The sequence below is a fragment of the Phycodurus eques genome, chromosome 1, assembly GCF_024500275.1.
Source record: "Phycodurus eques isolate BA_2022a chromosome 1, UOR_Pequ_1.1, whole genome shotgun sequence".
In the NCBI taxonomy this organism is placed as follows: Eukaryota; Metazoa; Chordata; class Actinopteri; order Syngnathiformes; family Syngnathidae; genus Phycodurus; species Phycodurus eques.
The window spans coordinates 6,485,926-6,511,862 of NC_084525.1; the positions used below are offsets into that span (position 1 = coordinate 6,485,926).

General features: G+C 40.4%; 1 protein-coding gene across 11 annotated transcripts in view; it reads right to left on the minus strand.

The window, feature by feature from the left end:
* rap1gapa (RAP1 GTPase activating protein a) overlaps nucleotides 1-25,937 on the minus strand; it is a 57,457-nt gene that overhangs the window by 2,953 nt on the left and 28,567 nt on the right. For 3 of the 11 annotated variants that reach the window (XM_061674634.1, XM_061674642.1, XM_061674661.1), the window contains 22 exons: nucleotides 25,036-25,129; nucleotides 19,570-19,605; nucleotides 17,321-17,368; nucleotides 17,011-17,049; nucleotides 16,666-16,860; nucleotides 15,303-15,406; nucleotides 14,887-14,965; nucleotides 14,743-14,796; nucleotides 14,574-14,657; nucleotides 12,814-12,914; nucleotides 12,043-12,172; nucleotides 10,737-10,892; nucleotides 9,616-9,687; nucleotides 9,457-9,543; nucleotides 9,221-9,364; nucleotides 8,206-8,340; nucleotides 6,974-7,051; nucleotides 5,551-5,855; nucleotides 3,628-3,754; nucleotides 2,342-2,453; nucleotides 1,270-1,349; nucleotides 16-63 (listed from right to left, as the gene is read on the minus strand). In XM_061674634.1, coding sequence (XP_061530618.1) covers nucleotides 55-63; nucleotides 1,270-1,349; nucleotides 2,342-2,453; nucleotides 3,628-3,754; nucleotides 5,551-5,855; nucleotides 6,974-7,051; nucleotides 8,206-8,340; nucleotides 9,221-9,364; nucleotides 9,457-9,543; nucleotides 9,616-9,687; nucleotides 10,737-10,892; nucleotides 12,043-12,172; nucleotides 12,814-12,914; nucleotides 14,574-14,657; nucleotides 14,743-14,796; nucleotides 14,887-14,965; nucleotides 15,303-15,406; nucleotides 16,666-16,860; nucleotides 17,011-17,049; nucleotides 17,321-17,368; nucleotides 19,570-19,605; nucleotides 25,036-25,129 — 2,269 coding nt within the window. In that variant the 3' untranslated portion in view covers nucleotides 16-54. Of the gene's footprint in view, nucleotides 1-15; nucleotides 64-1,269; nucleotides 1,350-2,341; nucleotides 2,454-3,627; nucleotides 3,755-5,550; nucleotides 5,856-6,973; nucleotides 7,052-8,205; nucleotides 8,341-9,220; nucleotides 9,365-9,456; nucleotides 9,544-9,615; nucleotides 9,688-10,736; nucleotides 10,893-12,042; nucleotides 12,173-12,813; nucleotides 12,915-14,573; nucleotides 14,658-14,742; nucleotides 14,797-14,886; nucleotides 14,966-15,302; nucleotides 15,407-16,665; nucleotides 16,861-17,010; nucleotides 17,050-17,320; nucleotides 17,369-19,569; nucleotides 19,606-19,676; nucleotides 19,766-25,035; nucleotides 25,130-25,937 lie in introns of all 11 variants that reach the window. The other 8 variants (XM_061674688.1, XM_061674669.1, XM_061674678.1 and 5 more) reach the window with 8 other exon arrangements.

Sequence of the window (25,937 nt, forward strand, 5' to 3'; positions counted from 1 at the left end):
GGGTGACGAGCTAACCTGAAGATGGAAGTCCATAATGCAAGCAAGTGGACCGAACTAACAGTTCTGCACACAGAGATGCAAAAACAAACAATTAGAGCACAACCGAATGAGAGCAGCGCGCCACATACATTGGTGTCTCGAGATACAAGTGACCCAACGTATGAGTTTTTCAAAATACGAGCTTGATTAGGCTTTTGCTTTGAGCCAAACTTGAGATACAAGCGCTGTTTGGCGACAGTGAACTCAACTCGCTTTAAAACAAGCAGCAGTTTGGCAAATAGTGAAACAAATTTGCAAAAACGAGGCTTCAAGCTGTTTAATGCTCGTTGAAAATCTCAAACAACTGAACAACTTTGCTTTTAAGAACGCCCTCGCTATCGTAATGCTAACACATAACGAAAAATACCATTGACGGGGTAAAACTTAGCACTGATAGTGACTGTGTTAGAACCCTTTAAGCAATGGATATTTGAACACAAGCGGTGGAGCAACACAGATATAGATATTAACACTATTCCAATACTCACACACATCAATTCTTTATCCTCTGTGAAAAATAACAAACATTGCAGCATCTTACTGAGTCACAGTAGGTGTGAAACTCTTCTTCGTTTGTTTCTGCAAGACTGTATGATTCTGCCCCCGGTGGCCAAAGCGGGCACACCAGAAGGAGCAGCACAATGTTGTTGTTTTTAATTTCTTTTATTTTTTGGGAAAATAAAGAACACTATTATATTATACAGTGCAATTTTCCTTATTAAAAACACATTCCAATTTTGTTGTTTTTTTTAGGCGAGGGTGGAACAGATTTCTGGTATTTCCAATCATTTCAATGGCTGGAAAGATGATTGGAGATATGATATTTTTGAGTTACGAGCATGGTGACGGAATGATTTAAACTCGCACCTCAAGGCCCCACTGTATACTTTAAACATTTCCATCATGACGTCACACGTACTCTTTTTCTGGGTGGCAAAAGCTTGAGCATTCTCCGAGTCAACAACCCATTTCATATAATTTATCCTCCACACCCGGAGGCTTCGCTGGCTTAGTTGTTTATTTGTTTGTTTGTTTTTTTGGGGAAAAAAACCAAAACATTTGGGTCAATATTTAGCAGTGTAAGCACAAAAACAAGTTTTTGTCATCACTTTTAGATGCAGTCACTCGCGTTTTGCAACCCGGCGGTACCCTGGCACCTACTGTTTACAAACATCATGAAACGGTCTGCCGAGAAGCAACGCAAAGCAGAATAAGACGGGGCCGACTCACCGATGACGACTGATGATCGTGAGGTCGCTCGAGTTTGATGCGGATGTCTGTTCCCTTCCCTCGCTCACTTTTACCAGGTCCTGAATGATTGGTCAACCATTTATCATTCATTCATGCTGATTTACATACAGTATAATAATATATAGATATACTGATTTATATGCTCACATGCAGTGCATAAGAAACTAAATAATTTAACAAAATAAAATGTGGAAAAAGTGAAGCGCTGTGATACTTTCCGGAATGCACTGTATGGCATTTTTAAACTAACCAAGAAAACTTAGTGGAACAAGCAACAGAGCACAGAACAAGAATATCATTCATTTTGAGTGACACCAGTCAGTAATTTATTATTATTGCTGAGCCACATGCGAAACAGCACTTAAATGAATGGAAAAGAAAAAACAAATTGAGTTTTGTGTTAACGGTGACAAAGCAAAACGTTATTAGTATTAATGTTATTACACAATGACATAACTTAATTATATAATGTATTCCATTTACTATGTATTTTATGTTTTATTTTTTATATAAAAATGCATGAGATATTGTGACATTCAACATAAATTTTTGTATTTTCTGTTTTAAATAAAATAGCCAATAGCTTTTGAAATTCAACTTTTGAAAACATTTCAAAATGTAGTGTTATAGCGTGTGTTATTGTTTTTACAATTTTAAATGAAAAAAACAACAGTGTGACAAATTTTTATGAAACTTTTTTTTTTTATTAAATTAAAATAAAAGGTGTGTACCATTCAATAAATTTATTTTCAAATAAAAAAATATGCGATATCGTTCAACACTTGAACTTTCTTTCTCGTGCCATGTTTTCTTTTAATTTAATGTTAGAATATGTACTTTGGATACTTCTGGTCTTGGGTAGAGTTACAATGCTGCATCTTTGAAGGCGGGAAAAAAAACAACGTTAAAACCAGATCCATCTTTCCAGCAATTGAACAATACTGAATAGGGAATAGGAAGTGGCGATGCGGAGAGAGTAGGAAACAAAAGCCACACACACTACATCCTCCTTTAAAAAATGTTCCCTCATTTGGCTCACACGTGAGCTCACCTGGGGAGCTTCCCCGGCTGTTGGTGCTGGTGCTGCTCATGCTGTCGTCCAGCCACGTGCTGTACGTGAAAGAGTCCCGCTTGTGTGGCGTTCCGGCAGATGACAAACTCTCCTAAGAGAAAGCAGAACACAATCGGCATGCGTGTTGAAAGGAACACACATTGCAAAGTTTCATGAATGTTTAAAATTGGAAACATTCCATGGGAATGAAGAACAATTTATGGAAATAAACCAGGAATTTACAACATCGAAGCACAGGCCTTAATAGGGAGCCTAAACATACGGAGTTGACAAAAATACATTTTAGGATAACCCTGCCTAAAACAAGCAGATTCCATGTAAATATCATCCATCCATCCATCCATCCATCCATCCTTCCATCCATTTTCTGATCCGCTTCTCCTCACGAGGGTCGCGGGCGTGCCTAAGCCTATCCCAGCTGTCATCGGGCAGGAGGCGGGGTACACCCTGAACTGGTTGCCAGCCAATCGCAGGGCACATATAAACAAGCAACCATTCACACTCACATTCACACCTACGGGCAATTTAGAGTCTCCAATTCATGCATGTTTTTGGGATGTGGGAGGAAACCGGAGTGCCCGGGGAAAACCCACGCAGGCACGGGGAGAACATGCATGCACCGGCCCCCAGAACTGTGAGGCATATGTGCTAACCAGTCATCCACCGTGCCGGCCTCATGATGCACAAATTGTTTAATTCTTTACATTATATTCAATTATGTTACTACTATGTTTTTATAATGTACAATGTTATAGAGTGCTGTTTTCCATACTAAAAAAGACGACAAATTCTTGTTGTTGCTTTTTTTGAAAAAAAAAGCAACAACAAAAGCAGCTGAAATTAATTAACTAATTAACTAGTTTTTTTATTAATTAATTATTAATTAATTAATAAAAAACTTTTAATTTATTAATTAATTAATTAACTAGTTAATTAAATTACTTAACTAGTTAATTAATTTGAAATTAATTATTTTTTTTGAAAAAAAAAAGCAACAACAAAAGCAGCTGAAATTAATTAACTGCATTTCCATTCAGTACAGTTAATAGAGTTCCAGTTACGTGTTAATCTGTTGAAATGTCATGCTTTTTAATTGTGTACTATTTTTTTTAATTGATGTCTGATGATGACAAAACCAAATGTTCATGTTTATACTTGAGTGTGATACCCTTCCCAAATTCCCCAGCTTAACATCCTATGGAAATTTACCAGACACATTGCCGAACTCTTCCACCACTTTACAACCTTAGGAAGACGGTACTCACCATGCCTGTGCCGTAGGCTTCCGCCGCCTCGTTTTCCTCCACCACGCTGGCGAAACTGCTGGCGTTGGAGGAGGAGCGGGAAAGGTCGGCCTCGGGGATGGATGGAGCCCTGCCACACAGACAAGAACTACATTGCTGGGTTACACCACAGGAGCTCACCAATCTGTCAGGTTTTTTTCCTTTTTCAGCTGGCAATCGCAAATAAATAATTAAAAAAAAGAAAATGTGACTGATTATTATTATTATTTTTTTTTCATAATTCAATTTTTGGCTGGGATAAAAAATATAATGTTGAAAAACAGTGGATTTTAATACTTGATAGGTAAGGTTTACGTGACCCCGAAGTTTGGCAACGAACATTAGTAAAGTTTTGTGAGTTTGTTAGCCGCCACAATCAGTCGAGACCTGATCACCATCCATCAAATGATCCGTCAACCATAGTTTAGCAAGTCAGAGGCAAACTTGAAATGATCGATAAAGGTTTCCTTAATTTAAAGCAAGTACGTATTATTGTCTTTATTCACATGCTTAAAACACATCCAAATGCTCAACCCATCATGAGCTTTTTTTTACTCCTCCCACCTCCCTTCTCATGCAGTGGACATCTAATTACTGCACATGTGTAGACTTGATACAGGAAGACAGTAGCGATGAATTTGTGAGGGAAATGAAGCGGGGCTGCCAAAATCAAAATTTTCCACTATGAAACCGGATGTGCCTAACCTACAACAGCAAGAGCCAGCTGGCTGTATTTATGTTAAGTGAAGTCAAAAAAGACTATCTTCATTTTTTTAAAAATTATTATTATTATTTTTTTTTTTTATAAAAAACATTTTTTTTTCAGGAAATAGCTTTAGTTCTAATTCAAAAGTCAGGCGATACATTGTTGACATTACTGTGGAAAATGCACTTCCCTAGACATGTCCGTCATTTTAATGTCGAGGCCTTGGGGTTGTCGGCAGCTGCTGAATGTAACTAATAAAGTAACTTGTAATCTAACTTAGTTACTTTTCAAATCAAGAAATCAGTAACACAACAAAGTTACATTTTCAAGGAGTAATCGGTCAACGTACAGTAACTGTGGCAACATTGCGTCAGACATTAAAGATACGCGTTTGCTGCAGTCAGAATACATTTTTGAACATTTTCCTTCTGTTCGGTCTTATTTTTGCCCCACTTCTGTACTTTGACTGAATTTCTCGGACCACACACTCCAACTTGAAAGAAAAAAAAAACATGTCGTCTCATAGGCCACAAAGTGTGATTGGACAGAAAAACAGTGGTGAAAGCACATCACCATGTAACGCATGAAGCCAATTACAATAACCCTTTAAACAACATTTATCCTTGCTATAATATGACTGAGTCACTGATGGTGTAGTGGTGCACTCGCCTGACTTTGGTGCGGGCAGCGTGGGATCAGTTCCCACTCAGTGACGGTGTGAATGTGAGTGCGAATGGTTGTCCGTGTCTATGTGTGCCCTGTGACTGACTGGCGACCAGTTCAGGGTGTAGTCCGCCTTTCGCCAAAAGTCAGCTGGGATAGGCTCCAGCGCCCTGCGACCCTAACCAGGATAAGCGGTGTTGACAATGGATGGATGGATAATATGACTGATGGTTCATTGGTGGACCGAACTGATCTCACCGGTTAAAAGTTATTTATTTTTATACGTGACCAAACGTCTGGGTCATGTAAATGGATTAAATAATACAATCCAATTCAGTCCTGTGGCCCGTTTTTCAACTTCAGAATTTTGATCTTAGCCAAAAATTGGAAAAAGAAAACTTTTTTTCAGTTTTTTTTGGTTTTGTTTTGTTAGATTTAAAAAAAAACAAAAAACAATGAAATAGTGAGTCAATTTTTGGTTTTTCATTTGCCAGTTGAGAATGGAAACAGCACATAACCAACTTCAGGAGTCACACCTGTTCTTGGCAGTGGTGAGCGCCTCAGGGGAGCTCTGATTGGACGAGTTGTCCGATTTCTGATCTTGAGAAACGTGGCCGCTGTCGGGCGTCTTTTGGGTGTTTGGGGAATTCTCTCTGCTGCTCCACCAGACATACGGAGCGTTAACACTTCTGTGATTCTGTTCAAGCCAATATACATTTTTCAAATTGCACCTTTTCTCCTGTACTTCCTGAATGTTTTCAATTCCAATGGCACTACTTCGCCTGGAGCTGAAAGGACCAGACTTTTTCCTGGTGGGGCTTTTCCCTGGGGTAATCAAAGACTGCCAGGCAAAGAGAGAGAAATCACAGTTAGACTCATAAAACATACAATACTCACTATTATACACTTAAGTTACAAATATTTAAAGATCTGCTCATTACAAAAGAGAGTCTATAGTGATTTTGACTTTTTACTCAGTTTTTTTTTAAATCATAGGTCAATTCGCAGTGTGTAATGAGATGCAATACAGTGGCCAAACCCCCCAAAATCTGCTTTTGATAATATAATTGTTGATGTGCACAAATGCAATGCATCAGACTGAGAAGTCTTTCCAAAAAAATTCTATTTCCATCTCATGTCGCTAAATAAGGCAACCAAAATATTCGACAAATGTCAAATAATCTATATATTCTTTGGTAACAGCTCATATTGACTATCACTGAATTGTGTCGCTGTACTGAATGTTGTGGTCGGTCAGTGTTTTACATTGAATTTATGGGTTAGCTCCGCTATCTCAGCGCTCAATTGAATGGTGTCAGCAGTGTCCCTCACGAATGAAAGTCTAGATTTCTTTTGTTATACAATATATATATATATATATATATATATATATATATATATATATATGGTGTTGTTTTGCATACTGTATGTATGTGACGACAATATAAGGCAGGACATCAACTTGCATGATGCGTTGTGAGTCAGCTCGGCTTCCGCCCGACAGCGACGTGCAGCTTGTCGTTGCTGAATATTTACCTACTCTGTATAGTTTTCGTCTCAAATAAAGCTGCTTAATAAGCCAGAGCTGGCGACTATACATCACATTTGCACAAATTCGGATTCGAGTAGATGGAATTTTTGAAAGATATTTTTTTTTTCGAATAAATACTTTGTAGATTTGAATAAACAGCAGCCGATAAAGAAGTTATGCACAGCCAAAATCGAAAAAGGGTTTTGACATCTTGGATTTAGCTCCCCTTTAATCTTACATTTAGGGTCTTTCAAGAAACATATTTTTAACATAGCATCCTTTCATTACAACACAAACTTGACTAGATTAGGTTAATAAAACAAGACTTGGCATGAACATGACAAGGACTTGGTCATGGTGCAGCGGTGCCATGCAGACAGACAGAACAACAAGAGTTAGTAGAAAAATAGTTAGAATTAAACATGAACCTCTTCTACTGATCCTATTCCTATGGCACTGCTTCGACGTCCATATTTACTGGGACTTTTGCCTGGGACAAGCAATGACTGAGCCACGCAGGAACAGAGAGATGGAGAGGGAGAGAGAGAGAGAGAGACGGGGAGGGGGAGAGAGCAAGATGATGACAGCCAACAAGGAGGGTAAAAACATGAGATATATATGAAACATATGCAATTCCATGCAGGTCGTGTCGTTCAAACACAATACAAAGCGTGCACCGGCTTGCTTCCGAGTGGCGCGACACAGGCAGCTGGATGAGAGAAAGAAAAGGTGAGCCAGATAAGGGAATCTGTGACGATAAGAAGATGCAAAAAAAAACAAAATAGTGCAGCAGAGGACACAAAGTAGCAGTTATACTGTACATTCAGATCCACACCAAAGCAATGGTTTGCTCATAGCCCATCGCTATTGTTAGTTTGGCAACCTGGAAGTGATACACAGTGATGCATGTTTTATGTTTAACGTATGAGCCTTGGGGCCTCTGGTAAGATTTTTTTTTTTTTACTTTACTGTGATATTGTGATGGGTCTTTTTTTATGAATGCGCTGTACGGACAAAAGCTGTGGGATACACGATGGTGAATGGATGAACCAATTCCTAATCTTACCAAAACAGAATAATAGACTATTGCAGTTTGTGTAAACAAAACGGGCCCACATTTCACACTGATTAAGTACATTTGTAAAAAATACATTTCAGTATAAATATACATTTTGTGACATTTTTGTTTGGTGGTGTGCTGTGAGAATTTTATAATGTGCAATATTTGACCTGGCTCATTGAAGGTTGGGAAAACACTGTCATAATGTGACACACACACATGCAAAAACCATACAAACACACACCCCGCACCCACATAAGGGATGCCTTCATCAGAATGCACGTGTAAGTGTTAGAAAACTCTCAGGCGCACCGTTAACAAGGTGCACGACATCACCTCACGCTGCTGCGAGTCTCTGCTGCTGTGAGAGTCGAGTCGCACGGGTTTGCGGTGGCAGACAAATGTGCGAGTCTTGTAAAGCGAGAGCCGAGCCCCGCAATGCACACGGCTTCAGTCAAGCGAGTGCGCCACGCTTCTCTGTGAGACGTTAGTGCAGCAGGCAAGTGAGGCGGGAAGGCGCGAACTCGAGTAGTTGTACGGGAGAAAAGAGGGGCCGAAGCGCAGCTCCCCAAAGACCAGTAGGAGCGGGGCTGTACTTACTATCCCTGGGAATTTGGGGCTCTCTGCGGGTGTGCTGTGGTTAAAGCTTCCGCTGAGGCTAGCGGACACCGTGTGCGGCTTCTTGAAAGTAAGACCCATGGCGTCCATAGACTGGCTTCTGCTGCGTATCACCCGCTACGGAGAGAGACGAGGAGGAGGACATGCATTGAGATGGCGACGACGGGGGCCTCGGGGCTGAACGCTGCAGGCGGAAAGCCTGAGGTTAATTCACCCTGACATACAAGGAGGCAACCGCTACGTTTTAGGTAGCCCACATGACTCGTTGTTTAGTGAGATCGTAAAGGAAGCGAGGGGCCCGGTGTGCTGATATGCAGGTGTACAACATAGTGGAGAAGCAGACACATCTGAAGGTGAAAAGCACACATAGAGCACGGAAAGCTTGGGAGTAAAAAGGCAGGAAGGTGAGAGTGGCGTGCCGCAGCGGGACAGGGCGTCTTCCGTCATGAAAGAACATCTTTACAGCCACAGAGGAGACAGAAAGAAGTTTCATGTGTCATCTTGTATCACAGCGATCCCCAACCACTGGGCGTGGGACTGGTCTCAGTCACGTGAGACTGTAGTACACACATACACGCACACAAAATAAAATATTTAAACAAAAAGTAACCCAAAAACTGTGAGCGGGGCTCCTCACAGTTTTTGGGTGGGCATCCAGTGCAATTCATTCATTTTAATGGGAAAGATGATTTGAAAGTCAGAAAACTCAGATCTCAAGGCAGCACTGTATGCTTTGCAGGAAACCGGTCTGTGATGCACAAAAAAAAAAAAAAAAAAAAAAGGTTGGGGACCGCTGCAGTGTTGTAAAGGAATAGTTCCTCATACAAAGAAAGCCATTTTGTTAGTTTCATCTCAGTGAGAAGCAACTCAAAGCACATTTCCAAGCATGCCAAACTATTCCTCCGCTTGGTGTTTTGTTTTTTCCACCGAGGCAGCATCATTTCAAAAGGAAGTGAGGCTGTTTGTCGGAAGCCTCTGCTGCTGCCTCGTTAGTTACCTTGAAGGACTCAAAGAAGCCCCCTCCTCCTCCTCCGCCGCCGTTCTCCAGCTTGTCCTCTTCTCCCCCGACGCCCATCATGGCCTGGCTATTGACGTGGAGCTCCTCGTACAGCGTTTCTAACAAGGCCGACCGCGTTCGCTCCTAACGCATGCACACACACAGGCGCAACGGATACAGTATTGTCATTTCTATCTGAAAAGAAAAGAATGAGACGAAAATGAAATAAGACCCACCTCTAACTTGGCAAACTTTTCAGCTTTATAGCAGGCATATTCAGCATTGATGAGCTTAGTGAAAAGGAATTCATGGAAATCAAGGCCCTGCAAGGAAAAGCTTGATTAAACAAAACCATAAAAGCGGGATTTGGCAGTACAAGTTGTCACTTTTCTTACTTTTTTAAAGACAGCAGGGTTTGGGAGGGCGGGACCGAAGAAAGGTACGTCATCCCGAGCTGTCACTGACACCTGCGAGTTTAAATGTGACGTATTATGCATTTCCCCCCACAAATTAAACTAAACAAATTCCCAAGAACAAAAAATAACTAACCCTCTGTCAACGGGTCAGTTCAAAGAAGCTGGTTTTGCGGGGAGGCTGGCCTATCTCATGCAAATGAGCCACTGCTCACCCTGCCCTCTCCACTGCGCGGGGGGGGGTGCCAATGCGAATACAGTTTGTGTTACAATGACGACTACTGAGCATGAAAGCTATGTTTTAGGACAATGAACATTTTTGTTTTATTCTACAAACTACTGACAAGATACTGTAACATCCACATTCCAAATGATTAATCATACTATGTATTTGCAGAAAATGAAAAATGGTCCAAAAAATGAAAATGATTCAAATTTTTTTCTCTTTTTTTGGCCTTATTGTTTTCATGAGCTGTTTGTTTGAAACAGAGTCGGACACGGGTGACAAAGGACGGAATGTGGATATTTGAGAGGCTTTTGGCAATGGTTGCCAAATTCATTAGTTGCACTCATGCATTTCAGTGACAGAGACTCCCTACGCTCCGCTTTTAAGCCGTAGGAACATCCATCCAACCATTTTCTTTTACCGCTTATCCTCACAAGGGTCGCCGGCTGCCGGAGCCTCACCCAGCTATCTTTGGACGAGAGGCGGGGTACACCCTGAACCGGTCGCCAGCCAATCGCAGGGCACATATAAACAAACGATCATTCGCGCCCACGTTCATACCTACGGGCAATTTAGAGTTTCCAATTAACCTACCATGCATGTTTTTGCGATGTGGGAGGAAACCGGAGTGCCCAGAGAAACCCACCCAGGCACGGGCAGAACATGCAAACTCCACACAGGCGGGGCCGGGATTTGATCCCCGGTCCCCAGAACTGTGAGGCAGATGTGCTAACCAGTCGCCCACCGTGCCGGCCCGTAGAAACATATTAAACTATAAACATAGTTATTATTGTAAAACAGAATTTAAAACAAGATGAAGTTGAACAAGTATTTATTTACAGGAAGCACAATGCAATATGTGAAGAAGGTTGTTTACCTTGTAGAGAACATTGTCCGAACACGGGTTGACCACTTGGACCACAACGTAGGCGTGAAGGAAATTGGAGGCGATCATATCTGGCACAAAGGGAGTATTTTCTTCTTGAAATACAATGGCCACAATGTCGTTCCCTATATGCCTCTTTCTCTGCAACTGTAATGCAAGAGACACACAGCAAGAGGATGGACCATTTAACGTGGACCTTTATAGAAGAAACAAATTACAAAAGACCCGTGGCAGGCCGTGCATTTGATATGTCGGCCTTCATGGGGACATATCCGACTGAACACCACCATTATGTCATAATTATACCACCCATCAATTATACACAAAAACGCGATCAAATCTCATCATCTGGAGCAGTTCACAATCAAAATTAATCCAACAACCTCACAAAAACAGTTGAATAAAATATCTATAGTGTACGTCTTACTCACCAGAGATGCTGATGACAAATTTAAAGGTATTAATGTATTATTACGTAAGTGTGCAGATCGCTACAGTTGTTTTGCTAGTTGAGTGCGGTTTGCTCAGACCAACCAATCAGAGAACACAAAATGCAGTCATTACATACATACATACATAAAAAACAGTTAAGTGCAGCTTTTCGGGTTCAAAAACTATTTTGGTTTATTTTGGGAGACTGGAACAGATTGCATTTCCATTCCTTTCAATGGGGAAAGACAATTTGAGAGTTGTCAGATACGTATCTCAGGGCGCCCCTGTATATGGCAACATATAGAGGCTGGAATCTGATTGGAGAAAAGCTGTTGGGAATAAATTGATACCATTTCTTGGAACCAATAATAAAATTCAGGTTGTAAATGTAGGCCAGTGCTCCTTCTGATAGTGTTTAGGCCAGCGGAGAAATCGGTGAAACACCACCAGGGAGTGCTGCTTCCCTGATAAACCGCTTAATCTGCTGATTAATGCTTGTGTGTATTGATGACACAGAGCAGAGGCTGGAGGGAGTGGGGGCATGAGAGGGAGTCCCCCACATCGGGCCGCACAGAAAAACTAAAAAAACAAAACAAAACAAAAACACCAGAATTATTTGTTTCCATTACTAATATCCTATCTTTGTGACGTGGGATTTTCTTCAATGATGACAAGCAAAACAAAACGACGCAGAGAAAATCACTTCGGGAATGAGTGAGCACTGTTGCTGACATTGGATTTCAAGCTGACGGCCGTGTATGACCTTCTTTGAATACAAACCGTCCAGCTGACACCATAAGAAAATACTGCACAGGGAAATGACACGTCAGCCATACAAAGGTGTGTCAGTATCGTATTACAGTACCTGCTGTGTGTCCCCCTCGGTGTAAGGCAGCTTTGTGGACACGTGGAACATGACCTCTTTGTTGCCGTAGTTGCAGTAGATGGATTCTGTGCCAGTCTGGCCGTGAGTCACGTCCAAGCCTCCGCGGAATCTAACATACACACACACGCACGCACGCATGCATGCACACACGCACACACACCACACACACACACAACAAGAGTCTCTCACCAGCTACAAAAGCAGTAATTCTCAAACTTTTTACACCCAGTGCCACCAAAAAGATATTCTCCAAGTACCACGGTGACAACATTAAAATACAAAAGTTTAGTAGGCATAAGCCTGAGCACTGCATTTAAATATATTTAAAAAAATACAAATAAAAACTACTTAAGTAATGATTAAATTAAAATATATTGCAAATGCATACCTGAATAGATATTTAAAACAGTTCTTAAAGCTTAACTTCAAATGCATTGAACTTAAAAATGAAATACAACCGAACTGTACTTGGCAATGATTGTACTGTACTTTATCGTTGCCAGTTAAGTCGCATTGCCTAATCAGTGATGTCATTGATATCTTATCAGTTGTCCACTCGCTGTCCGTGCAAGTATATGCCTTCCGCCTCCAAACACAAGCTCACGCTCCCTGCCAGTCGCTCATCCAATCACATTCAGACACCATCGCGGCCTCGCAGACAACGCCTACGCGTCGTTATTTCCCAATATAACCAACTTGGCGATGCAGTATGTAATAATTTGTGTTTTCAAGTCATTGTTAGAGCCGTACCCTTTAAAGTTGTGCAGTTCAATTTTCTCTCCGAGGAACTCCAGGAATTCGACAAAGGCAGGACTCTCTTGGCTATTGCCAAATAACTCCTCCTCTGAAATCTGCAACAACAACAACAAAAAATAGGGTCATACTGTAAAATTTATATTTAATGCCTGCACACACAAGTGATGTCTGAAAAACACGGTGGGAGGTGACCATGAAATGAAGTTGCTTTTTGACATGTCTGCGGTGGCCTCCCTTAGTTCAACTGTGAATGTAGCAACGGGTTTTAGAAACGCTTCGAAAACAATCCAAACTCCTTGTTATCTGTACAATTTTACAGCATCATGTAAAAGTGGGCTCCTCCATAGCTTCTTCAGACTTGTCTCTCTTTTTTTATATTAAGGAGAGAACCCTATTGCATTTTGAAAGGTGTTTGTATATGATTGCAAAGTTGCTACATGTGAAAATTTAAAGTGGGGAAACTGGAAATTGTTTGACTAAAGATTGCATTGGAATTAAATCATTTAAGAATCTCCAGGAATCAACGTGAATCAACTGTTAACCTGCAGGTTAGTCTCTCGGAAATATCGCAGCATGAGCTTGTGTAAAACAACCAGTCATCAACACCATTGTCAAAAGTCAGATATGTTTTTGAAAAACATATATTATGGTTAATGGCAAGTCTGCTTCCGACAGAACAAAATATTGAATACGATACAGCTTGTATGAATTACTGGACATTTCCAATCACCACTCATTTTTATCCATTCACAACTCCATATTGATTTTTTCCCATTTGAAGTTACAAGTGCTCTTCCGCCCCCGACAGACTAAAGAAGCGGTCGTGAAGGATTACTGAAAGCTGCTGCGCTGACTGAACGCCTTAATTAAGAGGGAAGCATTGAACGTTGCTTGAGGAGATGGAAAATTTGAATTTAAAACGAGAGCCTCAATCACCCCTGCATTGAATGTAATTCATACAAACAAGTTGTGCTTAAACATTTTACAAGTACTATCTAAAAACCGCTACAAAAGTAACACTATCATGACCAATATTAAAATACAGTCGCGAAGTAGGCCCAAGTGTTCATTAAAAAAAACATTATGCAAAGATAGTGAATCTTTCACGTAACACTGGCGCGGTACGCATAACAGAGTGGTATAAACGATGCGTCGCCACAGCGACTTCTCAAAGCATAACAAATACATTTCTTTAACTGCGTTTTCAAAGCATACTTCCCCATATTGGCAGTTATTTTATAGCATTTTAACTGATCTTTCAAGACCCACAGAATTTTGTGTTCTGCGATAATCTAAACACCAAACCTAGCAAAAGACAGTAGACTCTTCTTTTTTTCAGAATACAATTTTGTTTCTAATGTTAGGTTGTTTTTGTCCAAAGCACCGGCTTCTCACCATGTGGCGGAAAAAGAAACACCAAATGGTGACACCAGGCGGAATGGTGACTTGACTTAAAACAACAAAAAACAGACTGATAAATGGATAACAATTATGAACGTCAGTGGGCTTTTAGCATGCCGTTCAAAATTCACTCCCTGAACATCATTTCTCATGATTGCGACACACACTTTCTACTACCTACCGCGACACATACTCTGCTTATACTACACCCATACATACTCTCTGCCTGCCCATTGAAAAACGCACTTGACATATATATACATTGGTGGCAGTAAACTCTTGGATTCCAACTGACGTCCATAAACGCTCATGGCAGTGAGTGAGTTCATTCAAATTCAAACTTTATCCCTCACCTGGCCAAACCTTTGATAAATAACCCCAAACTTGAAGTTGTTGCTTATGACATGCTCATCGAAGGTCACAATAAGTCGTGAGGCCTGTAAAAAGAGCATCAAGGGACGTGTGGGAATGGAAAAGGAATAAGCAGCAGCAGCATTAGCAATTAAAAAGTTATTAACTTACTTTAGGATAAAGCACTGGGAAAAAGCGGTCCACGTTGACTTCCTCACAAACAAGCTTGGGATAAATAAGTCGGACAGGTCAGATAAACTGTTGTGGCCGGCCTTGGGAAAAAATAAAAACAATAAAAATCTAAAAAAAACTCACCTTGGCCATTTGGACCACATTGGGAAACTCAGTCAGGCAGGAGATGGGGATGACATCGTGGTACGTTTTTTGTTTGGTCCTGGCCAGGTCATAAAACAATCCGCATATCAATATGATGCAACATTTCTCAGATGAGATCGAGAGGATCCGGTAGGAGCCATTATCAAACTTCCCCACCCTTCCCCTCTCGCTCGCTCCATCCCCACCCACTCACTGGCCTAAATAGTCCATCTGTTGCCCTACTGTGGAAATGACGGTTCTGTTGACACTCTTTCATGGTTTATGACTTTTGTGATAACACTCTGTTAGAGTGGGATGTGTTGATGCACTGAATACTGAACATTTTAGGCAGCTGATTCGACTTCTTCTGTTTTGACCGGTTGAACCCGGACTTCTCTGCAACGTGGATGTGTTACCTAAGCATTAGCCGGAGATGCTCCTGGTCACCAATCACGTCGTACTTTAAAGAGAACACCAGATGTCCGAGGGCGCTGTCTGCTGAATAGTAATTAAAGTGTTCCTGAGGGCACAGGCAAGGGTAAGGTTACAATATATCATGCTTGGATACACACACAGCGTACACATCCTCAGCGTGCACATCCAGATCCGATTTGTTCATATTATGCGCTCACAAGAACAGGTGGTGAGCCTTCATGTATCTTCACTTGAAGAAGTGCATGAAAAATGCACATTGAGGCCATTTGCTGCCAGACAATTGCTTATCCATGACATTACTGTAATGAGCACAAAGTGAAATTGATTGTGAAGTCCTCTCTGAGGGGAATTGTGCTCATTTGAACGCATTGAACAGTTTTTGAGTACGGTGCTGCCTCAAGATATGAGTTTCATTTGTTTTCGAGACCAAGCTCTAAACTCAAAATACTCATATGTCAAATCATCTTTCCCAATTGAAGTGAATGGAAATGCCATTAACCGTTCTGCCTCCAACTAAACACAATAAACACTTTTGTAATGTGTTTTTCAATAAGGAAAATAGAACTCTATAATTTTGTACTTAATTGAACATATAGTCATAACATAATTCAAGAGAATGTAAAGAATGATGCAGTTTGTGCATCATGATCAATTCATTGTGGCTCCGTCTGTGACTTGGCCACCGGGAGAGCTTCACTCAACGACTGTAAGTGACTCAGTAATCTGCACTAATATTAGTGGGGGGTTCTTCGCAGAGCATAAAGAATATAAGCCTGAGAGTATTGTTGTATTATCTGTCCACGTGTTTTTGCACCATATTCGTTCAAATATCTTTTCTTTAAAGTGAAAAACTCATACGTCGGGTCAGCCGTATCTAAAGGCACCACTGTAGTGTAAGCTTAAAACACGTTGTAAAACCACTCAAAATAACAATGATCATTTGAGGCTCATCATTATCTTGAAATAAACATCGGTTTTTTTTAAGGTAGAAAATGTCAATGTTACAAGATTTAATTTTATTTTTAAAAGGAACAAAAGAGAAGCACTGAATGTTAGAAGAGATTACAGTAAAACTTTCGGCATTGTCACCGATAACAAAAAGTGAGTGTTAGAGTTTTTTTCCCATTTCAATACTTTTAACTGTTACGCAAATGCTGAGCTCCAGTATATTGGATTGGTTGTAGCATGTTTGACAAACTCGAGATAAAGTGACCCTCCTTTTCCAAATTTGGACATCACTGCAATAAAAGGTCACAAACCTGATTCTTGGTTTGGTTGCATGAAGTGAAAAAGGTCAAGTGATAACAAAAGTGGCCTAATTCTGTCGTGAACACTGTGACAAACCTTTGCCAGAAAGTGTTTGCGGTAGAGTGTTGCCGTTGTGTTACATTCCAGCTTTGTGCGGGTGTCCGGGGACAAAGTCTGAAGTGGCTCCAATGAGTCCAGACTACTACCCAGCTCATGATTTGTTCCCTCAATCCAGTAACCGCCAAACTGCGGCAGAAGGATGAGAGGAAAGGGGCTTTTCCTTCCCAAAACCTGTCACAAAACGTTTTTGTTTAAAAATATGTATTTTTAATTTTTTTTAGCTAAGACACAAAATTATTGATGGCGTCTCAGGAATAAGGTAACACGAAAAAAAAAAACCAGAATCATACACGAGCAACAGATGGAAGTGCTGCACCCTACCTCGTGGACACTTGGGTAGGGAATGTAGTCCTCCTCGGTCTGAAAATAGAGCTTTGGTTCGTCATCAAAGATTCATATCAAGATGAACAAGAACATGAATCGTGAATTGATTATTCATTATTCATGTTGCTGCTGTTACTGAGAAACTTGTAAACTTGCAGGTTAATAATGTTTGCACTGGGGTCACATTTGACTAAATGATAATAAATTGGAGCAACTCTTTGTAAAATAACTACAAGACTTGATGTACTATTAATGTCACAGTCGCATTGTATGATTAATATCCCGCTGTCTGCGTGGAGAGTCATACCTTGAGTGGAGGTGGAAAGGTGCATCGCTGCTCATCCATCCTGTTCCCCTGCGAGATGTAGGAGAAAAAACAGATGGGCGACAAGTCATTTATCAACCTGAACTTAAACAGAAAAGTGACACCAGGAACAACATGACAAGGTGGTTTTCTCCAAGGGTGCACAGCGGGCAACAAAGCGCAAAAAAAAAAAAAAAAAAAAAAAAAAGTTAGGCAGGGACAGGTGGAAGCATACAGACAGAGAGCGGTTAAGGATGGTAAAGAGCGAACGTTTGGGTGACAGAAGAGTCAAGAGCGCATGGAGCGAGTGCGGGCAGTGAGGCTAGGGGCATTAAAAAGATGACGCCTCCACGCTGAAGCATCTGTTGGAAGTGGCAAAGAGAGAAGGCAGGAATGCACAGGCAACTGCTATAACATTGGGAAGGGCTACGTTAGAAAAACTGTCATGCAAATAGCAATGCTCAATTTAAAGATGGTCATCCCTCGTTTATTGCGGGGTTTACATTCCAGACCAACCCTGCGATAGACAAATTCCGGGAAGTAGCGACATTATCTTTTGCTTTAAAGCTTCATGCATAATACCAAATACAATAAGAACGTGACGTGCAGGTATTATTTTTGTCCAGTTGGGGTTGCCACCTTTACATTTATGCAGTATTACATCTGTGACTGAATGCGTGTGACCTTCAGAGTCAGCAAATGCCGTAGTTGGCTGGCGGTGAACTGACTAAATCGTTTGCCAGTGTGTGTTGAGTGATTCGACGTCAGGTGTGGCAAACGCCAGGTCGAGTGTGAATGTGTTTTTTGTTTTTGTTTTTAGTTTTTTGTTACCATTTGTTTAATAAAATGATTGAAAGTGCACCGGCAACTGTGTCTATCCTTGACTACCTGTGCCAAAAAGTGCAATTGGTTCTAACTAGTATCAGTAGGCTATATTAAATTAGCTAATGTTTACTTTACCATACAGGTGCAGTTGTAAGCCAGTTATGCTTTGCAATAGGCTCATTGCTCTTTATCTTATTTTATTAAATATGAAATTATCCCAAACATTGTACATCCTTTGTCTTTTACGCACTCTTTCCTCCTGGCTCACGCTTGCCGCTAGGTGAGTCTGCAGTAACAGTCCGTGTGCAAAAATGATCACCGCAAAACCCTACAATTTAGCGAACAATCCACGAGATAAGTTCAATAAAATTAAATTTAAAAAAACACAATGCTGGGAAGCCGTGAAAAGCGAGGGACCTCTGTAATGTGTTACTTGAGAAACTGCTTTTGGTATGATGCAGTTGTTGCTAAGATGTACGCAAGAAGTGTTATAGAAATCGAAATCAATATTTCTCAGTCTACTACACTGGGTTGAAAAAAAATAAAAATTTAAATTGTCTGTTTTTTTCAATTGATTTCAGACAATTTTGTATCGCTGAATCCGAAAATGACATCCGTTTATGCTGTTCGGGTCAGGTTTTTATGCCAAGTTGTTAAAAGTTTATTAATCAAATGTCACAAACTTTGCTGACTGTAAATTGAATAGTAGACATTGACAAAAGTAAGTACCAGTAAAATCATCTTTCAAAATTCAGATCAATAACCTCTAAAGCTACCTGTACAGGTAAACAAACACATGTGGCCTTAGTTCAAAAAGTTGACCTAAGCAAAACCAATGTGATCTTTGGATTCCGCACTTCCAAAACTCTCTAAATAAGCTACAAAAATCGTAGACGATAAATTTGTTGTTATGAATTGAAACTGATTGATTGACTGCTTGATTGTTATTATCATTATTTTCTTAGAATCTCATTGCATTAAGTTGTCTAAGCATTTCAATACACCTCTTCTTAAAGAGGCCCGCCTCTCTTAAATATATTCAGTTACGCCAGATATAAAAGATTACCACGCAAGTAGTTCATTGAATTATTTGATGATGAAATGTTTGCCGACATATGAATTGATGACGCACAGACGCGGCAAAATGTGAGCTCTATTTTAAAACTCTTTATTTGTCATGTTCCAGATTGCTCGATTAAAACAAACATAGCTTGGAAGCCTTCAGAGACCAGGGGAGGTCTTATGAAGTAAGATAAAAAAATAAAAATAAAAAAACTGACTGTGCAGTGACAAACAAGGTTAACAAAGCAATGTCATCTAAACTCAGGAACAACCGCAATTCAAGACGGAGTAGAGAGGAGGCACGCTGATGCCGAGTTAGTAGCTGGGATGATTAAGAAAATGTCGCAACGGGCGCATCCCCTTACCTGCATCTTTTCAATCATTTCAAATAACTCTGCAGTCTGGAGAGAGGAGAAGAAATGTTTTGAGCTCTTCGCTTGAGTGCTGAAGTTAATTTGCTTCTCGCACTGACGTCACGCCGACGGTGATCACTCGTGCCCAAATCAGCTCTGGCACTGCCAGGCTGGCGCTGCCTCGCTGTGTGTGCACTCAACATGCGCTCTACCATTTGGTCCATCGGGTAGTTTATGTGTTGAAATAATGAAAACAACAGATTAGACCAGTACCTCGATGATGTCAAAGATTACAGTGGTGCCTTGAGATGCATGTTCCCCATTGAAATGAATGGAAATGCCATGAATCTATTCCAGCCTACCAAGGAAAACACATACATATTTTTGGAATGTGTTTTTAACAATACAAACAGCACTCTAAAGTATTGTAATATGAAAACATAAAGTAACGACATAATACCATGTAAAGAATGAAACTACCTTGGCCTCATTTTTTTGCTTCAATTCAGTGGATATTGTGCGGCTCCTTCTTGTGTGGCCACGTGTGTATTTACAGGCATACTGATATACAGTACACTGAAATGTCACAACTAAGGTCAGTAAGCCACAGAGGATATTATCTGTCTGCATGTGCTGCTCCACCATTTGTGTTCACCGGTGCTATTTGGTAGCCCTTCTCTGGCATTTTGCATCGTCTGTTAGCATTAAGCTAAAAAGGACTTTTCTACTCGTATCTCAAGGCACCACTGTATTATTCAACTTTTACCAGATACATTCTCCAATCTACAATACATCCGGATGAATTTAGACCAGAGAGAGCCGTCCTTCGGCGTAGTAGCGTTTCCTGTTACGACTAACTCTTTGTGTGACGAACAACTAAGAAAAGTTCAGAGTGATGTTTATGTGAATGCCTTATTGATGACATTTGCCAAACAAGGCAAACCCGGCAAGTCTATCTGTCCAAATTTCCACATGCGTCTGCTGACCACTTTATGACAGCACTGCAGTCCATGTGGGGTGAAGGCAGGCCAGCTCAGCCCGTTAAAACGTTAGTGTACAGAGCGATTGTGTCCTAGCTTTCAGTGTGAGTACACCTAAAGTCCTCCACCATGTGCAAACAATAGTCTGCCACAAGCTCTGAAGGTAAATAGAAGCTGACGTGCACCATGTTAACGAGAGATCAGAGTAACAGCGCATACACTTCATCTGTAGGCTGAAGCATGAGCCCTAAAGTGTTTGCCGCTCATTTAGATTTGCCTTTAAACCTCCGAGAATGTCGCCATGCAAAATAAAACACCTGACTTCAACGCTAACATATCTTCAGCCTGAAATCAGATCAGCAAATGCCAGCTGAGACTGTCGCCAAATTTCAACGACTGCCATCTCTGTAGTTATGCTTGTGAATAAAAATACTTACATGCCTGGGTTTGTTCCAGTGAGCCCGAGTCACCAGTGCAGAAGAGATACTGGGATTTTTCGCCATATTTCTTCAAACAAGCTCAATGCTTCAAAGATGCTGCAATGAAAATCGACCTTTCTATGAGACCACGGCCGTTAACCAGTTCACCGGCTCCGTGACCACGCGTCACATCAAACATTCTTATAGATCCACACTCGAAGCAGCTTGTCGGTTAGTCAAAGTTGATCTGAGGTTGCAGGCAACGACAGCGGTGTCCCATCTGAGCTGCTTTTGGCACGGTGAGTCACACCACCTAACTGAAGTTAGAGCACTCACGCCTACATCTACTCCAGAGGTGGAGCTCCTCTCCTCGTAAAACCTCTGACATGATCAACTGCCCAGGTCTTAGGGCATCAGTTCCTGTTTAAACATTGGGAAGTCTATCCAACTACTTTTTCGCAACACCAAAGCATGTGCTATTAATACAGAACATTTGACAAAAGTGCCCCAAAAATATTTTTACCTGTGAAAGGTTATTCCCAATTCCATTGTTGTAGTAAATCAAGTAAGTAAATTGGAAGCAGGGATGCCAGTAATTTACAGTGCAATTGCCGTAATGTGATTTTGACAGTACAGTAGTGGATTTTGGGATTGCAGCATTGTCACCGTGATTTACGTAACAGCGCGCCTTTATTTTAACAGTATATCGCCGTACTATGGAGTGCATCATGTTGCATAATTTCACAGTATTATGGTATGTTATAACAGTATGTTACCATAATTTAACGGTAAGTGTTGGTAATTTATTTAACAGTATATTACTGTATTTTGGATGACTGTACGCGACAGTAGGATAATTGTGGGTTCTGGAAATTTTGCAGGATATGCCAGTATGTTACTGTTTTTCGTAAAAATAAGAATGATCTTTTATTGTCATGAACACATGCACCCAAAATTCTTTCTGCATTTAACCCATCACAGATGTGGACATAGCAAATTTGCCGGTACAATCTGACCCCATGCATGCAGCAGAATAACTCATGGCTTCCAGCGAGTATATCAGCTGATTACTGTACTGATGAAGTCAATTTGTGAGTAAATTATTTCAGTCATCATACATCATCACACAATCGCAGGCACACATAGACAAATTCACACGCACATTCAATCTAGAAGTGTTCAATGAACCTAACATGAATGTTTTCGGAATGTGGAAGGAACCCTGGAGAAAAAAAAGCCACACTTAAAATGTGAGATTCAAAGGTTAAACCTCAGTACTGTGAGGCAGATGTGCTAACGACTTAACCATCGTGTTGCCCTTATTAAACATCTCACACATTATTAGAATAGAAACAATGAACACTATTATCTGGTGGTGCCCTCGCTGCCCCTAAAATAGTATTGGATGGGGGGGGGGAAATATTGTTGCCATGGTGACGAGCCGTGTGTGCATGCGGCAGTAGTTTTAATAGACAAAACTGACGAAACGCATGTAAGTCAACCAAGCGGCTTTGTTTTCCGTCAATGTTATGATGAATTCCAGATTTAAAGATGCAATAAGAACAATAAATAGAAACTCATCTCTGACACTGAAGTGGCCAGTAGAGAGCAAGTGTGTGATCCTCAGTGCAGCAGACAAGACAGATCATTACGTGATGTAACATGACGCAAGGACACCTACACTGTCCTCCAGCTGCTGATGTGATGTTATTTTAGGTTCAGCTGTTCGTGCCATGTAATTCCAGCAGGCTTATTTGGGATCGTTCATTCCAAGGCAAACCGCAGGCAGGATCATCTTTGTCATCACACTAATTGCGTGTTTTATACCCGTTCGAATCTGCGTGGCAATCACGAACACGTAGCAATTAAACGAGTTCATCACCAGGAAGTGTGCATAACGAGGACCTCTGTGTAACATTCGAGCATGAATAAAGCAGCAACCATAAGAACCGCTGGGGTTAATTGCAGATTGACCTGGTTTGCCGTCGGCTCTGATTAAAGTGATGTTACAATCAATGCATTCCATTATCTGTTATTATTGCGGTCTTTCCGCATCATCGTCAAATAACTATATGTATGTTGCGGCGAGGTCAAATGTTCCATGTAACGGCGAATGGTTTTAGTTGATGGAGCGTCTCATTTGTTTTACCAGGGTGCGCTCATGGGGGAGCGTAAAAACATTTTGAAAACCACGTGCAATCATTTGATGAAGTTGACACGCATTGGAAAGCAATGCACGCAGCCATTTTGGAAAAAAAATGAAAAAAACGGGGAAAATAAAGATTTCATTTCAGCATAAGGGTCAGTCTAGAGGTTGACAAAAACAAACACATCTCAAATTTTGCTTCGTGTATTTAAAAAAAGCTCGCAAGTCACGGACACTCGTATCTCAAGTTGCCATTGTATTTCTATTTTATTGGTTATAGCCCCTCACTGGAGAAAACTCCACCAGCCGCTGCTGGGTTGGAAAACGTCGCATTAGAGGTGTACAACGGCTGCAGACAGTCAGTGGAGTCATGCCGAGGTTACCTGCATTCAAACCAATCGGGAGAAGAGAAAATGGAGGCTAAAATCATTGAGCCGCACAACTGTAGCAAGAAGGCAACTCAGCTTAGTACTACACAAATTAAACGGAACTATTACATGATAGCTCAGAAAATGTAGGCCAAATGATAAATACCTGGAACCAGTCTGTAGACTACAGACACAACCCCCCCCCAAATCTTTCCCCTAAAGTCAAATGAACTGTCAGAGGAGGCTACAGATGGTAAGAAGTGCATCAACAACATCGGGAATGTGGAACAACTAGATCCAAATTCTCTTTTAATCCCTCTCTCTTCCCGGCGCTCTCCTTAGATCAAGTCAGTCGTGTAAGCCCCTTTCCAAAGTTGGAGGGGCCTTACGAAACCAATCCAACACGAATGCGATCATATCCTCTTTTAATCACCACGAAGCTCAGCTCCTTTCACTCTCGGTGCTCCCAAAATATCCCTGGCAGCTTTCCCATGCCAGTCACTGGTTATTAATGATAAGATGTTCTGTCTAGCGAGAACGACGAGGAAATGGATCAGATACGAAGTGTGACGGTGGAAAAAAAACAAAACAAACGGATGATCCAAAAGTATATTTATATAAATCAATTATAGTCTAAATATTATATTATCATAAAGAAAAAAAAACGTGAAAAATGATTAGCTGCCTCATACTGATGGGAAAATTAATTAGCTAGTAGCTTAGAACTGCATATAAATAACACTTTATAACGCCAATATAAAGTGACTCATCGTCACTGAGTTTCAGGTTTGCTGACTTTGGAATACAGTGGTGCCTTAAGCCGTGAGTCTATTTCCAAATGTGACCACGCACGTAACTCACCTTTTGAAATGAATGGAAATGCCATTAATGAGCGGAAATTCCATTCATTATTCAACATTAAAAAATGATTTTAATAAAGAAAAATAGCACTCTTTAATATTGTGCTTTTTAATATCAGAAAGATAACAGAATTCAATGGAATGTAAATTAAACAGTTTATCCGTCGTGATTGAATGTAATATTAGTCATTTTTCATAGAGGATGAAGAATATATGCCTGTGAGTATTGTTGTATTATCCACCTACCTTTGTTTGTGTTCAAAGATGTCGCATCTAGAACCACAACTAACAATGTTAAACGTTAGCATTGTTTGATAGCATTAATCTGTAGAAGCAGACTTCCCTAAGGCAAAGCTATGTGATTGAAGTGCACGTGTAATTCTCTTTGTTTTATGTTTAGTTTGACAGTAAACGTAAGCATTCAACATTTTGAAGCCTTTTTTTTTTGATGAATTGTTCACTATTAGCCAAAGTGCTGCTAATTGTGAACGCAGATGAACTGAGTTCACTGCCACCATTCAGTGTTCGAATAAGTTTACGCGAACAAGTCCAAGCAACAACAACAACAACAAAAAATAATAAAAAATCAGACGAATGACAGCGCATACCTGAAAAAACTCTTAAGATTGGTTACTTGTATCTCAAGGCACCACTGCAGTTCAAAAGAAGACTATCGTGTTCTGTTTGCATGTAACGGCCACCTACCTTGTGGGTTGGCACGGCGCTGTACGGGAGCTTTGGCTGGAACAGCGGAGGCTCTAGTGCGGCACAAATTCTGGGCTCACTCCCATCGTGTTTCCTACAATGGGAATGAGATGCAAGAGAACACGCAGTAAGCAAACGGCGCTCACAATGAGGTCAACTAAGAGGATACTGGTCTCTGATTGCAGCTGTCAGAAACAACCAACGAGCTCACAAGGTCATTTGTTTTGTCGTACCGCGAGATAAAAAGTGTACATCGTGGGATTAACCCGGAAGTCAAATATAAATTATACAAAAGGAAAAATAGCTAATGCCAATGTGGTATTACATAAAATACAACTTAAACTAAATAATTGTGCATTGTTAACATTGTGCAATGTAATGATTGCTCCATAATTGGACCTACTATGCAGAAGTCAGCGGGTCAACGTGCAAACCTACGTACAAGGTATAACCTATATTTGTTTCACAAAACAGAACGTTGAAAATCATTTTTAAAATATAAAGTGTTGCTATTCCACAATTTAGTTTTTTGTTTTTTTTTAATATATAATTGTTTTTACAAGGCTAATAAAATATTTTACCAATAAATATTTTTAAAAAACAAGTTTCAAAAAAGAGTAAGCAACTACAGTTTGAAAGGTACAGAAGTCTTTATAATACCAAGATTTAGAACCAAAGTGATGGAAATGAGTATATAGTAGTGAAATGGGTAATGTTCTCGAACAACCTCAACAAAGAAACGAGTCAATTAATATATTTAAAAAGCTCATTTATCAAATGTATTAAATAATTATGAAATGGTTAAGATAGCAGTCTGTGACATAGGTTAAAAATCATTACGAAGACCTGGACGGATTTATTTGAATAGAGAGGCTAAAAGGGAAATTTAGACATGAAACGTT